Source organism: Bradysia coprophila (assembly GCF_014529535.1).
Source record: "Bradysia coprophila strain Holo2 chromosome IV unlocalized genomic scaffold, BU_Bcop_v1 contig_84, whole genome shotgun sequence".
NCBI classification, from domain to species: Eukaryota; Metazoa; Arthropoda; class Insecta; order Diptera; family Sciaridae; genus Bradysia; species Bradysia coprophila.
In genome coordinates, this window is record NW_023503376.1 from 833295 (window position 1) to 851589 (window position 18295).

General features: G+C 34.9%; 1 protein-coding gene across 2 annotated transcripts in view; it reads right to left on the reverse strand.

Annotated features, from left to right (window-relative positions):
• Window positions 1-17955, reverse strand: part of LOC119072713 (P protein) — a 49392-nt gene extending 31437 nt beyond the window's left edge. Inside the window, exon 1 of one of the 2 annotated variants that reach the window (XM_037177986.1) lies at window positions 17537-17955. In XM_037177986.1, the coding sequence (XP_037033881.1) occupies window positions 17537-17604 (68 nt within the window). In that variant the 5' untranslated portion in view covers window positions 17605-17955. Of the gene's footprint in view, window positions 1-1292; window positions 1661-17536 lie in introns of those variants that run through there. The other variant, XM_037177985.1, reaches the window with a different exon arrangement.
• Window positions 17956-18295: the final 340 nt, after the last annotated feature.

Here is an 18295-nt window from a genome sequence, read left to right on the forward strand (position 1 = left end):
GAAGTCTTAGTTCCGGTTCGGGTCTAAGACCGGTTCGGGTCATAACCTGAACTGATCAGGTCAACCCGAACCCGTTCCGAGCCTTAAATTTCTGTCGAAACTTGATTCAGCTGATTCACTCATACAAACAGAACTGGCTATGTATGTTTACACAGTTCTATCACGCGCATCATCCGTGTGCTGTTAAATTCGTATAACCACTCATAATCAGTCTTGTATCAGTGAATCAAACTTTTTGGTTTAAATTTGATTCATGTCTACACAATCACAATCTTGTTTCCGTCGAAAACGTTTGTGGTCCAGTCTGATTTCGATTTTTGTAAATGTTATTCCGTGTATACAGTCGACGTAAGTGAAATTAAGACATGAATTTGCGTCAGCTGTTCTTAAAACAAAAGTGCTCCACATTTTAGTACTGCATTTGCGCTCCATAGATTAAGGAATTTATTCATGTCCGTTTGACAATTGGATAGCCACCGACTTTGTTATTTGTTTTTAACACTCGTGGTTTTGTCAAATTCAAGGTATTTATTGGAAGGTAACGCAAATTGCTTGGTGAAAAAGGACTTAACCTTGCACAAAATTAACATCTTGGACAGTATTTGACACCAACAAAAAAAAAACTAAATTTCAAAGCCCACTGAAATCAAGGCTGCAAACTTTGGGGAGGTCATGTCAACACAGATACGCGGGTGACACAACACAGTTGACTACAGAATTTCGGATTTCGAAGACGAATTTTCTTTAAATGTAAAATCTTCAGAAGTGGTGTGTTCCCGCGTATCTAATAAAATGGCGATCATGGCTTACAGCCTTGGATGAGGTGAGCCAATTTTAATCTATTTTCTCGTGAAATAACTTCAATTTTTCTACCACAGTCTGGTAAATATTCATCAATGAAGTTAGTTCACAAAAAAAGTGGATTGGAACAGTAATTTTATGACAAAATGTACTAGAAATGTAATAGAATTATACGAAAATCTATTACAATTGTACGTTGTCGAGGAAATTATGATTGTTATTGGGCGACAGCAAACCGACTTGCTTGATTAAATATATCGCTTAAATCTAGGTTTTATTCATGTCTAAATTTCACTGACGTTTACTGTATTTATTTGACTCCAGTATTATACCAAAATCGAGGTGTGCCGTCACAGGCTCGAATTTGGGATTAGGTAAAAAGATTGTGCGTTGACGCGGTGCATAACGATAGAAATAATATTTATTTTAAATTAATTGTTTTATTCTACTTACAACTACTTCATAACCTCTGATTAATAATATTCACTAACCTTGGTGTTGGATAAACAAAATCCTTTTTGCTTTTCTTTTGACAGAGTAAAATTTTCCTAGCAGCCTTAACTTTCATAATCTTTTAGCGCACTGACAACTTATTTAACAACTGAAAGAATTCGAAGGATAAAAAATCAACACAACCGACACTAACTTATTTACAGTCTTCGTTTTATTTATTTGCTTGGTTTCCTTCATAAGAACTCTGGCTTATTACGATTACGATTTCTTTTCGATTGGGTCCATTCATTTATATACCATTCACGAGATCGAATAAGTTCGTGGTTTTTGCACAAGCCAATTCCATTCCAAAAATGTTTAATTTACACTCTCGAAACAATAAATTATCACTACGATAACGAACGAAATTTTTCCATTTTTGAACTTATTAATTTACGTTAATGGATCTGGAATTTGGAAGAATGTAATTGTTGGGAACACGGCTATTTTTCACATTTCATTTTGTCGAAATCAGTAAGTAAATATCGTTGATATAATACACACGATTAACACGATAAAACACGTTATTGCCCAGCCAAACGGTTCTCAGTTAACAGTTCTTGTTAAGACAAGATACTATCCCGTTACTAACATCTGTAATTCAAGTCTATTTCCATTGTTAATGATTACTCTTTGTCTTAAGTTTCATTTTTTTTTCTCGAGAAATTTAAGAGGGCGTTATCTAATAGCAATAGCAATTTAATATCAGTTTATCTTCGATGCACGTGACGGTGCAAGGCTATCGAATAACACTACGCTATGACACCATAGTTCGTTCACAATTTACAGGTTTCAAAGCTAAAATGCAATGTATGTGGAACTAGCAACTAAACTACTAAACTGAATAAGAATGGTTTATTCCCTTGATTGCTTTGGCACAAACAAGAAGAAATGAATCAGTCAAACACACTCAAAAGAGTAAAAGTGACGCAAGTCCCTGTGCATACTTCAGGGCGGCATGTGATTTTTCTTCAGAAAATAGTGAAAAAGTGATCAAATTTTCCGAAAATAGTTGGTATTTTCACTATCGATTGATTTATAAAAAGTGACAGAATAGTGAACAAAAACCAGCTCTAAAACGTGAATTTCAAGCACACACTTTTGCTTTCTACTAAGAAAGAGTAAAGTACACTTTAGCGCTTGTTAGCAGCAGGCGGGAGGTTTAAAAATCTTGAAAAAGAAGCACGAAATTCGATTATGATTTGTTGGTTACTTTATTGAGACAAAGCCTTTTTCTTTATCAAGAAGTGTGATTGGGAGATCAGAAAATAATAATAAACTTAGTTTTGACGATTTGACTAAGAACTTATTGTTATCTGATTACTTGTATTTGTCCCTTAAACTGACATGACTCACAAAATGCAACTTTATTTTTACAAACGTTTTTTTAGAGCAAATATATCTACGAGACGATGAGTTATCAAAATAACTCCATAATACTTAAAACTCAACGGCACATGTTTAAACAGACACTTTTATTAAATCGATAATATCTGAATGTACCATAAAGGACAGTAAAGGAAGATGATCAAAAATTTAGAATTGTTTATGGAAAAAATAAAATATCGAAGTTATTTCTCGCTTACCTCATCGAACTGAAAGATTGCTAAAAACAAGAGTGACTAGTCCTTTAAAATTGTTTACCTTCGCTTGATTCAAATAGTACATTACTTACCAATGGAACAAATGCTGGAAATGGCACTGCTTGTGCGGATTTTGGCGATCGAATCGTAGCCGAGGTTGGTAAGCACACAAGAATTGCCATTTACACCATTTATTCCATTGCCAACTTGGCAATGCCAAGTAAGGCATTTTACTCAAAAACTTGATTTAAAATTTAAATATAATTTTACCTCACGTTCCTTTTTTGAACATGATTCCTCGATAGATTAGGTTTTTCAGTTGTTATACGTACATCGGTTTTCCACATTTAGTTTAGTTATCCGTAGATACACTTTTTTTTTCGAAGCTTGTGCGGGTAAAAGCAAAATAAAATCTGGTTTTTGACAGTTGAAATTCAATTGTCAAAAACTAGACTCGATCATTTTATTTTGCTTTAATTTTATTCCGAAAACGTACGAGTAGAGCCGTAGCTGGCACAGCAGAACATGGCTCATTTGAGAGGTATTTCAATTCATTATAAAGTAATAAAAGCATTGGAAGCAGAAACTAAGTTTTGTATTGTCAAGGTCCAAAAATAGGGCGAACCTTTGAGCATTTTGAAGGATAAAAAAATCCCTCCCAAAAGCTGATTTTCACTGTTCCTCTATTTTGAATGTGTTTTTTGTTAAATACAATTGAATTTATGTCAAAAAATCGCATCAGCTGGAGGTTTTCCAGGAGATGATTTTCTCCATTCATGTATTGTCACCCTATTTTTGAACCTTGTCAACACAAAAACTTAAAATGTTTTAAATTTCTGCTTCTTAATATATTTTCGTTTGAATGTCGTATGGGGATGGGGACATCTAGATTGCGTTCACAATAAAACCTTTGCAGAAGCATCTGTAGGATACTGGTCGTCTTACCAGTCCCAGAATACAGCTACCTTAGGCTACTTTCTGTTCGACAAAAAAAAATTCTCAGCGAATTTTATTTTCACATGGGATAAGTGGGCTACCGTAAACTACTCTACGACTAAAAAACAGAAAAACTGAGTTGCCCTAATACGTAGGAAAATCGGAAAATTTTCATATAAGGTAACTGACTGAAAGTTGACCTAATTTGACAAATCTCAAACACATTGAATCGTGAGTTGTCCTATCTATACAAAAGTCATAGGACATATCACGGTTTATTGAATGTTGAGTTGACCGATAATTTTTTCTTCATACAAATTTACACGGAAAACTTAAGATCACTTTTCCACTAGGTCAACTTTCAGTCAGTTGACCTTACTACGTACATCTTTGTGCCGCAGGCAAATTTTGTGATGTCTTTGTGTAATAAATATTTAGTTGGAACAAGAAATGGTTCCGATTTTCAATACTTTTTCCGAAATAATAGTTAGAAATAGTTAGAAAAGTAAAAAAACAAAAAAAAAGTAAGTCACTTTCGCTTCTTTAAAAAAAAGTCAGAATTAGTGAGAAAAGTAAGTCACATGCCGCCCTGATACTTCCAAAACAACTGATATCGCTGGAGGTGACGCATTCTGCGCTTGTACGCAAAAACTGTAACAGCAAAAATTTGACCAAAGAAATTCTAGAAACAAAATTTTACCAAAAAAATTTTACGTCGCAAGTGGCAGATGTTGAGGAAAGTACTTTTAAGAAATTTTTTAAAATAGGCAAGAATACGTCCTAATACGTCCGAATCATCTGCCACTTTGTAACGCAAAATTTTTTTGGTAAAATTTTGTTTCTAGAATTTCTTTGGTCAAATTTTTGCTGTTACAGTTTTTGCGTACAAGCGCAGAATGCGTCACCTCCAGCGATATCAGTTGTTTTGGAAGTATGCACAGGGACTTGCGTCACTTTTACTCTTTTGAGTGTTTTTGACTGATATCAGTTCTTTTAAAAGAATTAGAAGATTGAAAAAATTTAAAAAATTTGAAAAATTTGAAAAAATTTGAAAAATTTTGAAAAATTTTGAAAAATTTAAAAATGTTTAAAAAAAATAAAAAATTTTGAAAAATTTTAAAAACTTTGAAACATTTAAAAAAATTTGAAAAATTTAAAAAAATTTAAAAATGTTTGAAAAAATTGATAATTGACGCAACTGATTAATGTCAGTGAAAGCTAGGTAAAATGTGTACAGTAATTAGTTTTAAGAAGATTGATCGTCTTTAATGGAAAAATGTATGTTTGTTCTAGCCATTGATAATGCGATCCGATGCGATCCGCGAAATATTTGGTGAAGAAATAATTCTAATCGAAACTGAGCTACATCGACTTTTCTTATTGGAAAGTAACAGAAACCTGGAAAAAATTTAAAAAAAATTTCAAAATTTTTCAAAATTTTCAAAAATTTTTAAATTTTTCTAATTTTTTTAAATTTTTCAAAATTTTTCACATTTTTCAAATTTTTTCAAATTTTTAAAATTTTTCTATTTTTTTTCAATTTTTCAAACTGGTAATTTGGAGTCATATGTCTTTGAATTGTAGAACTTCAATATTTGCTGTATATATGGTTCTGCAGTCTACGACAAAAAATTTTTTTTGAAATTTTTTCTAGTAATAGGACTTGCGTCACGGGCGCTATGTTAAGGCGCGCCCATGATAATGCAAAATCGAATCTATCATCTCTGTTAACTATATACTCAGAAACCGGTCACTATACCGTTATTTCCATTTTCGTTTCACTTTTCATTCAAATTTTGATTAATTTTTTTTGTAATTAGTGAAGAAACCAATTGTTTCAAGCTAATTTCGCATGAATTATCGACGAAAACAGCAAATATGCTGTCGGTACAGGTAATTTTTCACGGGCAAGGTTTCACTTTATTGTCGTTATAATTAGAATTTGTTATGGGGTGACGCCATTCGGAAAATACATAGTCTGCATAAATACACAAATTAAAGCGCTGTTGCCGTTGCTTAACATTGGTTTTCACACTAGTATTGACGATGTGCTTAATAGCTTTGCAACTGGAGACACGAAGCTGTAATGTTGTCAGTTTACGCAAGTGGTTCTCTAACTTTAGTAAATGAGTGCTAAGATTGCCTTAACATGGGAAGCTAGGTATATCTCAGTCAGAAGAGTGAAACTTCCAATTTTAAAATAAAACGTTTTCGTAACTGACAAGTTCAAAATCCGAGGTTTTGACTCGTCAGGCAGAATGATCGTTAGAAGTAAGCTCGACGGAGCGTTCATAACTTTTTAGTTTAATTCTACAAGTTGCAATAAATCTTTCATTTTGACACTGATTTAGTTTCCTTGTGCTTATAGACGACCTGTCCTATCTCCGTTTCAAGTCCCAAAAACAGATGTGTCAGCACAAACAGTTTTAGTCTTGGGACACAGAAGGTTTCAATGACCTTACAAGAGACATGTCTCTAAGTCTGAAGCGAAGGTCATGGGTAAGTAAAATGGAACAGTACAGTCTGTAACTAACAAAAATAATTATTATTTTGTATAACCGAGAACAATCTCCCACTGAATAATTCGAAGCTAAATTTAGCGAAAGTTAAATTATCAGGCAAATGTCGTTCAGGTTAAAGGTCACAGAACAATTAATGGTGTTTCTTCAACGACACAGTGCAGATCCACTCACGTTTAAGAGTCATTTGATATTCCATTTTTCATTGAAAACATTTGAAGGATAAGTGTGCCTGAGAGGACATTGCTAGTGGCATTTTAAATTAATTTTCGGAACAAATACGACATTTGAGACAGTCATCGAGACGTAGATTTATTACTAAATGGAAAGTGCAGCAAATTCTTAAGCAAATAGTCAATATGGTGCCATACAGAACGTTAGGCACGTGGCAGCAATTATCACAATTTGTAAATAAAAAGTCTGCGCATTTGACGCAAATAATTAAATTGCATTCGCTTTTATCGGTCTCAAACAAACCGCTCCTTTTTCTTGGCATTTATTGTTCGCCGTGAAATTAGTTTTTTTTTTGGAACGGTGACACTAATTCACGGTTTGATATCTCTAATTATGACCTTTCTTCAATTGAAAACACACATTCATGAATTGACTATTTGATCTAGATTTTATTCAGTTGATAAGAGAGATTCGTTAGTGGATCAATATCAAATCAAAACTATCCACTTCTGCAATCATTGTAAACAAACTACACATTCAACAGAACGGTAAAATAAAACTGAATGAGACGTGAGCTCAAAAATCAATTGGGTGCTATAGATCCGCGAGAAGACAGTTTAACTGGTTTATGTCTGTTAGATATCAACTTAAATATTAACCTGTTACAGACGGCAAGCATTCGACCAACACTACCATCGAATCTATTACTTCCATTGATCAAAGTATTTTTAATCGGTTGATTTGAAATCTTGTACTTCAAATTTTTTTAACATGAATTTTACTGTATAAAGAACAGATGATAACAAATGAATAGCCGTATGTGACAGGTTAATACGAAAATATTGCGAGAAACTGCAGTCTATGGAACACAATTGTCATCAATAATTTCCGAGATAAATCGAGATAGATGTTTTGCTTTGTCTTCTGTGGGCATGGACAATAAACGAGAATTTCGGTGTGGATAGTAACAATTTACTCACTGATTTCAACTATCTCACAAATCACTTAAACAAATAAAATCTTCCAATAGCCGAATGTCCCACCACTTACATTTCCAAACATTTTTTTTTTCCACAAAACACAAAAGTAAATATTTTCCTTGTGTACCTATTGCTCACGTATAAATATCCTCTTTTGTTGTATTCACAATTCACTAACATCCACTATAATAGTTAAAACATTGAAGACATCGCGCAACAGGCAATTAATACAAATTTAACCAACAAACAATCACAAAATCAATCCATCGAACGGAAATGAAATGAAAGAAAAAGAAAACCGAATTTTCTCTCGGTTCAAATTAAAATCGAAAAATTATTTTATCAAAATTTCCATTTTTAATTCCATTTTTTGTATATCACAGAAGGGAAACGTTTCGTGACAGTTTGTTGTTGGATGAGAGCAGAACGAAACTGCTGGAACGGTATTTTCGCATGGTATGAACCATGATGTTGCGTTGCGCTTGCGTTTTTAATCAATTTATATGTTCGATGGGACTGAGTCTTTATTTTTCTTTTCGCAAAATGAAAATTCCATTTTTCTCCGGTTCTCTATTCAGTATTCATGGTCGTGCTATAGAGCAAAAACTATTTATTATGAACGATAAATATTGGCAAGTGATAGCAAAAAGAGAGAAGATGTTTAATCAGATACACTACATAAAAGAGGAGGTGGAGGAGGAATCACATTTCATGAAACTCTTTTCAAATTTTCGATTAAATTGCATGTACAAATATTCCAATAAGATGGTGTCGGAAGCAAACTTGTTTCAGTGTGGTACTGAATACACACGAGAGATGTGTACCGAAAAGAAAACATTGAACATACGCTTTCCATTAAAAATATGAGCTACACATGTTTGTTCGCTAACATATATATATCCTACACGGTAATTAATCCATCGCCGAAAACTCGCCTGCATAACTTATCGATTATTAAAATGTTGGCAGTGAAAAATCCATTAAACGAATTAGATTTTTTTTGTTGTTGTTCAAATCCGAAGCACGCACTTCTTTCGGCGTTATCTTCCATTACAACTCTCCTCCTTTTGTTCGATAAATTTTATTAATTTATTTATAGCGCTGTGTCGGATGTGGTGATGAGTTTCCGCGATCGGAATTACGTTAACGTTTCGATTATAGTTTTATTAATAGATTAATCTGTTCAGAAGCGTAAACTGTTTGAAGACATGTTTAATGGTCCAGTTAATCGTTGCTCATGTCCTCCTCAGCTATCGTCTATTTGAAGTTGTACTCATTAACGTAATGGGTACAACTATGACATTCGAGATGATAAAACCGGCGAACGGAGACATATTTCCTTTGTACGAGTTGCGTCAACTATCCTTATGCAGACAATTATGTCATCTGTTACCGACAATGACGACAAGCCTTATGCCTTATGCCTGCTAAAATGCTCATGCGATATTAGTCGAGTCTAAACGACAGAAATGCTTGTCGACGCTTATCGACTCTCAAATGTTACCGATTGTTTTAACAGATCGTACCGAGCTTATAAAATTTTAGGAGCATTAGGCTGATTTCGAACAACTTAATTTATCTTCCTTGTGTCTTTTCTTATGGACTACATTATGCTGTTTGTGTCCATGTCAGTAAGATACAACTAATAAAAAGTGTGTTCCTAGAATAAGCTACTTCCATTATGCAGAAGAGGTGAGGCAAATCTCATAGACCGGTGCCCAACGTCACTTTGATTTCCTCACACCCTAGAATAGGGCGTATCGAATTTTTAGAATTTTAAGGGCCGCGATAGCCTGTGTGCGGAAAACGTAGATCATTGAAAACTAATTCCAGACATATGGTTGATGGATCCGAAGGTGCCCGGGAAGAAGTCCCCCCGGACGACTTTAACTTTCAAATGGTCATAACTCGGAAAGTTAAGAGTATTTCTGAAAACAATGTTCTAGCAGGATGTAGAGCGTTAAAAACTCTACAAAACTGCCAAAGAAACCGATGGTCCAAAAGGTGTGTCTGTCGAGGTTTTCTAACATCGAAAGTTCGACATTTTCGTTTTTGACTTTTATTTCCTGAGAGACAAATTATTAAGTTTAGCTTTTGGCATGAGGTTGTAGAGGAGGTCGAGTACTACCAGTACACTAGACATTGTCCCGGTCGGCGATCCATCCGAAACCACTTTTTCAACATTAATGAATGAACTTTTTAAGTGTACCCACGTCGCCCACGAAGCCAGTGCAGACACTGTAACCGGTGTTGCTGAGTCGAGGTAACCTTGGCCGGTAAGTGCACATAATATTCCATAACAGTAGCTGAACTCTTTTACAAAATATTTGGGATCTCGATGTAGCACATTATATTGACACGGTATACCACGAAGTTCAACCTTTTGTAAAAATATCGAAAAATGTGTATTTGCAACGAAATCGACTTCTTACTACTGTTCGTGGGTCAAATAACTAATTAAAACGATTATTTGTTGTTTTTCTCACAAATTTCACTTTCTCAGATTTTGTAGTACAAAATGTGCTACATCGAGATCCCAAATATTTTGTAAAAGAGTTCAGCTACTGTTATGGAATATTATGTGCACTTACTGGCCAAGGTTACCTCGACTCAGCAACACCGGTTACATTGTCTGCACTGGCTTCGTGGGCGACGTGGGTACACTTAAAAAGCCCATTCAAAAATGTTGAAAAAGTGGTTTCGGATGGATCGCCGACCGGGACAATGCCTAGTGTACTGGTAGTACTCGACCTCCTCTACAACCTCATGCCAAAAGCTAAAGTTAATAATTTGTCTCTCAGGAAATAAAAGTCAAAAACGAAAATGTCGAACTTTCGATGTTAGAAAACCTCGACAGACACACCTTTTGGACCATCGGTTTCTTTGGCAGTTTTGTAGAGTTTTTAACGCTCTACATCCCGCTAGAACATTGTTTTCAAAAATACTCTTAACTTTCCGAGTTATGACCATTTGAAAGTTAAAGTCGTCCGGTGGGACTTCTTCCCGGGAACCTTCGGATCCATCAACCATATGCCTGGACTTAGTTTTCAATGATCTACGTTTTCCGCACACAGGCTATCGCGACCCTTAAAATTCTCAAAATTCGATACGCCCTACCCTAGAATAGTCCTAGTGTATGTCTCGAGTCGAGACTCTCGACCATCACACATCGTAGGAAATCCAAATTGGTGTCAAAATGAAGGTATTGTATCCCAATGAATACGTCAATCGAAACATTTTTGTTGGTAGCTCCGGCATGGATTACAAGTCAAATTTTGAGCCTTCGACTTGTCGGGCACACCATGCCTTAGCTGTAAAAACTACACTCGTAGAAAACATGCAACCATCTTAACTAGAAGATCGATTAACAAATTTTACCTTTAAAAGGCTTTATTGTAATGAATGTCTACTCTAAAATTGTACTAACATTAACCTAAGGAAGCGTTGGATTGTAAAAGCTTAAAATGTGACTATAGGCAATGTCCATCATTTACACCAATTTACAACGCTAAAGAAATGTTTCTTCGGTGTTGTAATTTCGACACGTTTACTCTACATTATTATGGATTCGCTCGTGTTCATTAATCACTCTGAAAAACACTTCCACATCCCTTAATTAAAAAAAAAAAGAGAAAATGAAATTCCCATACCAAACAACTGTGTAAATGCCTCACATCTTTATGACTAGACACTTTACTGGCGAAAAGAGCCTGCTCAATTTTGAAGGAAACAAATTCGAGGTCGGGCAAATTGGCATAAATTAATTAGAAAAAATTTCTATTGAATAATTTGGCTAATACGATGATCACCGTGTTTATCTTTACAATCTAAATTCACTAACATTGCCAGTTCAGTTGTGTAGTAATCATGATATATATTCGTGTGGAAGAGAAAATAGGTTGCATGCGCTTCTCATTCGGATATGTATACGGAACGTGCACATTGCAATGATATTGAGTTCAGTGATGATCTGAAAAAAAATAGTCGAATTTTGGAACCAATCATGTAAAACCCTTAAACAATGTTTAATGAAAAGGATTGATGTCTATGAGGGATAATTTTGGAGCGGTGATGACTGAAATGATTCATCTTGACAAGCTTTCAAACAGTTTGGGTATCGCATATCGCACGTTAAAAATTGTTTGAGATACTCACATGCGGTGAAATGTTTCAAAATGAAGACCTACAGTGGACGTCAGTAAAATTTGGGCATGAATTTGCTTCAGCTGTTTGTCAGCTGGTTCACTAATACAAGCAAAACTGCTTAAACTGTTTTACCACGCGTGTAACTATCTCACCACTCGAAAGACGGTTTGAATGAGTAGACAGCTGAAAATATCTGGAGCAAATTCATGCCTAGATTTCACTGACATACTCTGTATGTCAATTTTTACTAGAGACCACGGAAACTGAGTTCTACCTAGAAATGATCATCCTTTTTGTATATTATCGTTGAACCTTTAAATCGAGTCTTATGGACACACTAACACCTATAATAAATCTCTTCACAGCAAAATTTGACATTTTCTGCAGATGAAAAACAGACAAATTGTTGGATACATGAAATAACATACATCAAAGCACTTCGGGCAAAAGTGTTTCGAGTGACAGCTGTCAAATAGAGTACTAATTTGTATGAAAAGTTTTTCCACATTTTTTACAGTGCCAAAATTTGTTTGATACACTGTCTCGTTTCAGTACACTATTTAGAGTACCACTCATGCTTGAAGTGCGATGCATACAAGCAATTTTCGTAAACCTAATCATGGACAAGAATAACTAGTTCACGAGTCCGTTAGTATATTTTCAGAAACGGGAACTACCAATTTTCTTTTATTTTAGACAGACTTCCTCTCTGCTTTCAATCGTGCCACTAAAACCTAATTTTTCACCTCAAGAGCATGGTATAATCCATCCATAAATCTCTATTTAATACGTAAAACATTCTTGAACGGTTTAAATTTATTCTAATTTTACGAGTTTTATTTAAGTAGATTGCGCATCGCTCTAGTGTTATCAAGACGAACAATTTTAATAATTGGCCCATATTGAAGTTTACGTGCAATTAAGTGGATTTCCGACTTTGGTCTAATAAAAATTCAATTTTGTAGTTTAGACTGGTTTTGTTCGTTCGTTTCATGTTACAGTAGCTACTATTTAAGCTATTTAAATTTTATATGCTCGATGTTCGTGCATTGTGATGATGAAAATAATTTTTTTTTTTCTAATTTATAAATGGATGCTCGGGTATCACTGGTATTATTTTATCAATGAGAACGAATTGAGATGTAAACAAAATGTCTGGAGTATTAATTGGATACGGTATTGAAAATATTTAAACATTACCTTGGTAATGGAACGTTGATTATGGGAGGGGAAATGAGTTTCAGTAGATTAAGGACACAATAATTGTAACATTTTAACAGTTACAGTTGTTTTCGTGAGATGATAAATACCAAATTAATTAAATTAAATTAAATTCAGGGAATATGTACTCATTCCATCCTTTGCTCGAAATTAAAAATTACAGAAACTGAGTCTAATGTTAACTTACGTGTATATCCGCGATCGCCCACGCCGACTAAGTTAATTGTTATAAAAGAGTAGATTCCGTGTGATCGTCTACTGAAACCCAGACTTTTAATTATCAATTCAAACATCAAACATTGCCTTTCCGTTCGTTACTTTGCTTGCACACATATATACGTAAGAAAGAGTTATTTTTGTAACAATTTTCATAATTTTCTATTCGGAACTCTCATCATCAATTTACTAATAAATCTTAATGGATCTTTGCGATGATTATCGCGGAGCGCGCGGTATTTTTTTTGATCTTTAAACAATTTATAAGAGATTTTCTCTTTCCGAAGGACCAGAGCATTGTAAGGACGGATTCTTTCCACTGAACTTAATTAATTTATTTTGGAATGAGTACAGTCAAACAAGAATACAGTGGAATCTTTAACTCCACGACCGGTTGTTCCAATTTACTTGAGTAGGCCAAAATTTAATTGATTTTCTTACAAAATATTTTCATAACAGTACTGGCCTGGATGGGCCCTCCTGACAGCTAAAAATATTCAAAATTGAAAAGTGTCAAGGATGGGCCTGGACATGATTCGTGATTAATTTGTGAAATTTTTGGTCACGAATCGATAGTCAATTTTGTAGATATTTTTTTAAAACTTGCACAATACTCTCTCTAGCAAACAAGCTCGCAGCTTTTTGTGTCAAATTCACGCCTTTCTTTGTATTCTAAATTTTGTCTGACTACGCCGTAATTGACATGTAAATTCCAAACGCTACGTGACACTTCACCACTTTAATTAAAGTAGTTTGCTTGCTAGAGAAATTAGTGGCTTACAGTACTGTTTAATACCTAAAACCCCCTTTTAGCCCCGTACGAAGTACTGGGGGCTTATAAGATTAATATGCCGTTTGTAACACGTCGAATTGGAAGCAGACAGTAAGAGCAAAGCATTTGGTTATGTTCATAGATGACGAATCCGCAATAAAAAAAAATGTCCGTCCGTCCGTCCGTCCGTCCGTCTGTGACCCCTCTAGCTTGAGCAAATCACAACCTTTTTTCAAAATTCTTTTTTTCCCCGATCGACAAAAGTAAGGTCAAGTTCGAAAATGGGCATGGTAGGGTCGGCCCTTCCAGAGCTAGAGCCCTATAGGTGTTTTTCAGTCTTTCGGTAGATATACGAAATACGCAAGCAATAGCTGCTTGTGATATATAAAATGAAAGGTATTGACGAGTAGAACAAATTTGCTGAACATTGTTTTTGGGTAAGATGCAACGTGGGCTTGTTGGGAGGGCTCAAAGGTGGTTCCTCGGCCCTAAGTGTGTTTTGCACATATATCGAGTAAATCTCATCCGATTTTGCTAGATTTAGTTTTTTATGGAAGGTAATTGAATACCGAATTGAATGATGGCAAAAAAAGTTTCAAATTTGGTCCCTTGGACTAAGGCCGCTACTCGGCCCTAAGTGTTTTTTGCGCATAAATCGAGTAAATCTCATCCGATTTTGCTAGACTTTGTTTCGTTTGAGAGATAATTGAATGCCGAATAGAATGATGGCAAAAAAAGTTTCAAATTTGGGCCCTTGGACTAAGGCCGCTACTCGGCCCTAAGTGTTTTTTGCACATAAATCGAGTAAATCTCATCCGATTTTGTTAGTTTTTGTTTCATTTGAGAGATAATTGAATGCCGAATAGAATGATGGCAAAAAAAGTTTCAAATTTGGGCCCTTGGACTAAGGCCGCTACTCGGCCCTAAGTGTTTTTTGCACATAAATCGAGTAAATCTCATCCGATTTTGCTAAATTTAGTTTTTTATGGAAGATAATTGAATACTGAAAAGAACGTGGCGAAAAAAGTTTCAAATTTGGACTAAATTTGAGAGGTAATTGAATACCCAATGGAAAGTTGGCAAAAAATTTTGGGTTTCTAAAATAATGTCGTAAATTGTTGGTTGTATTTGAGAGGTACTTCGTACGGGCTTTCGTAATTGCGCTATGCGCAATTTTAAAAATGAACACTTTCAGTAAATTTGACCATGCCCAACTTGACTTGCATTTTGGTAACAGAAGCATTAGAGGGTTGTAGACGTATTAGGGTTCCGGGTGTATTACGGCTACGGACGTATTATGGTTACGGACGAAATAGGATTACGGGTCGTACGGGGCTAAGTCGCAGCAAACGCTCCGACTGTTCTGATGCCTTGTTTTGTTAAATATGCAGGTACTCAGGTCACCAAGCCTAATCTAACATAAAATGACCCTATTACTGAAGTAACGTTTGTCGTGTCATTTATCGTAGCATCTCTCCAACAACGGGAGTAATATCTATCTTTGTTTCAAATTGCAAGAATCGGATCTTTTCCCGCGTCTTTCAAATGTGAAACAAAAACTTGCAACTTGCAGTTGATTAAACTTCCAATCTTACGTTTCACATCGTTTCCAGTCGATAAGTACAGAACGTTTACCGAGCGGGTTGGACAAATCGAGTTATTGGAGATTGTTGGTGGCATCGAAAAAATAGGTTCTAGAAGAAGAGACACAATTTTCGGTCGCTCTCGGCTCCGCCTCGCCTCTTTAAAGTTCAGATGCAGAGGTGTCTTTGTCGAGTGATTTCTCCGGCTGTGTAACACGAAGGATACCTTGTGATAGCTCAAATGAAAGGTGAACGTCCAAAGTTTACTTTGGCTTGAAAAATTTTCCACGATTTTCCAATTTTCCTAGAGATTTTTCAGTTTTTCTCGAAAGTTGACTCTCATTTTTAAGTTTAAAGTTAAATATTTTTTCAAATGAAATTTTTGGAGTAAAACTTTGTTCGGCAATAATGTTCTACGTTTCATTCTGTACAAGTTAAAAAAAAATTGATTTTCTAACTTCTTTGGCTGCGAATCTACATGCAATTTTCCACCCATTTTCGCGGATTATTTTTCATATACAGATACATGCTTTTTGTGTTATTTACGGAGTTCTGTGCGTCAGTGAGTGGCGTGTGATAGCTCAAATTGTTGGTATTGGTCTCGAGTATCGTTTAGCATGCCAGGGATGGTCCAGTTTTCCGATTTTCATACGAATTTTCCGAGTTTTCCCTAAAATATACATACTAGAAATTTGAATATTTTGCTTGAAAATCAAATATTTTCAACCGGATTTTTCTAATTCTTTTCATTTAGAAGGTGAATTAAGATCAAATGTCACAAGTGTTCATACCGGACAAAATTTCCAACAAAATGGCTGAAAGACTCCATATTGGATCTTATTAAAAACAAAATATTTTACAAAAAATACTTAGTTTTGGGACGAACATGCAGTACAACATTTGGTTTTTTCGCAAATTGTCCTAGCGACACTTTCAACATTCATTCTGACATAGGTCTCATCTGTAAAACATTGTAATGACGAGAAAACCAATACAGGTTTCTTATTGGAATTATTGAAAATTTCCTTGAATTTGCTTATGTTCATTGTTCAAAGGGTGTGAAATACCACCATTGGGACGCAAAATGAATTTGCGGTGACGCTTTCCAATTTAAAGCACAATGACGAAAGTATTAATCTAGTGCGGACGTCAACCACGTGTCATTGACGACGGGGACGCCGGGGACGATAAAAATAAACGATTGAGCTATGACTTATTTAGATAAAAGATTCGACTGACATTAAGTTTTACAGCAAAGATAAATTGGGAAGTCTCGAATTCACGTGAATTATGACAATGCAAACTCTGCCCTCTTATCTTTTTATGCATAAATATCAGCAGCTGGTTTTGCTTCAGCTGGTATTGTGGTTTGCTTTGTATTTATCGGGCTGTTCTATTTATATGCGTGTGTGTGATGAGTACCAACCGATAATTTTAGATCACTGCTACGCTGACAATGCAATAAAGATCAGCTGAAGCAAAACCAGCTGTTGCTAATAATGCATTACAGAATATTCGATGGACTGTATTTGCTAAATGTCCAAGAGCAAAAGCGAACGCTTCCAATTATGCTACGCAGATTCAAAGTATTTATTGACAACACACTTAATTTGTCAAGAACAAATTATTTGTAGAAAAAATGTAAAACCAATTTATAAGGATTGGATAACCTCTGAGCATTGAGTGACATGTTGAATCAACATTGTTGATATTGAAATTTTTGGTGAAGTTATCTTCACTTGAATGGAATAATATTTTCATATTGATATTGGTTTGTGTCTCTCATCATCCAATAAATCATATTTTTCGGTTATGCTGGTCGATTCCTGTATTCCAAGTTATTTATTCAAAAAGCGAAAATAAATATGAACTGACCGCGGAGACGTGCTTACGCCGTTTATACTAAATAAAAATAAAAATAAAGAAGTTTGTTGGTTCGTTCCAAAAGTGTGATCTAAATATAGAGCGGCAGAAATGGTTTTACCTTTTTGTGCATATTACAAATTGTGTGTACGCCGAAAAATGGTTTGCATTTGGATTTTGTGTCAAGTTAATTTATTTAAATAAAAAAAAAAATTGAAAAAAAAAATTCAATAGAAACAATATGACATACCCTCCCAGCAAACTTTCATGGCTGAATGTTTCGATGTCATTGGCACTGCTTTTCTTAGATTGGTCCATTGTTTCTTTAGAATTTATTTGCGATAGAATTTTTGACACTTTTCTTTGAACGGATTCACCACAACACCACTTAAAACAACGTTAAATATCAAATTTTTAACGATTTCATTTTGCCCAATAACACAATATTCCAACAACGAATTTAGTTCAAGTAAAAATAAAACACTTTCCACGTGCGCTGCTGCAACTTCACAATGAAAAAAAAAAAGAAAAAAGAAAGAAGAAGCAACAATTTTATGGACGAATGTTTATCTACTAGGCCAGAATATTCAAATTGAACTGATTTTATTTTAAGGTAGTGTAGTGGTCGAGCTCAGCGAAATGATGATTGTCGCCGTTGAAAAAATAATAATAAATAATGAAATGTGTTAATGTGTCTATGTGGGTTCCATCACACCGAACACATTCTCATGATGAACTTGTGTATAGGTCATGTGATCCAGTAGCGTAGCATTTATTTGTGTAGTAAATGTAGTACATTTTACTATCAGAGATCATGTGAATTTAATTGATAAAATGGATCAATTCTGTTCAGAAACGAATTTCACGAATTAATATTTTATCTAAATCACCGGTGACAGGGACGGGTTTTTCATGTTTTGTGAGAAAGCACACAAAAATAGGTTTCGTTGACAGTTTCTCTTTTCATTCAGACGTGTTTGGGGACCATTCCTGAATTACTTTTGATGAT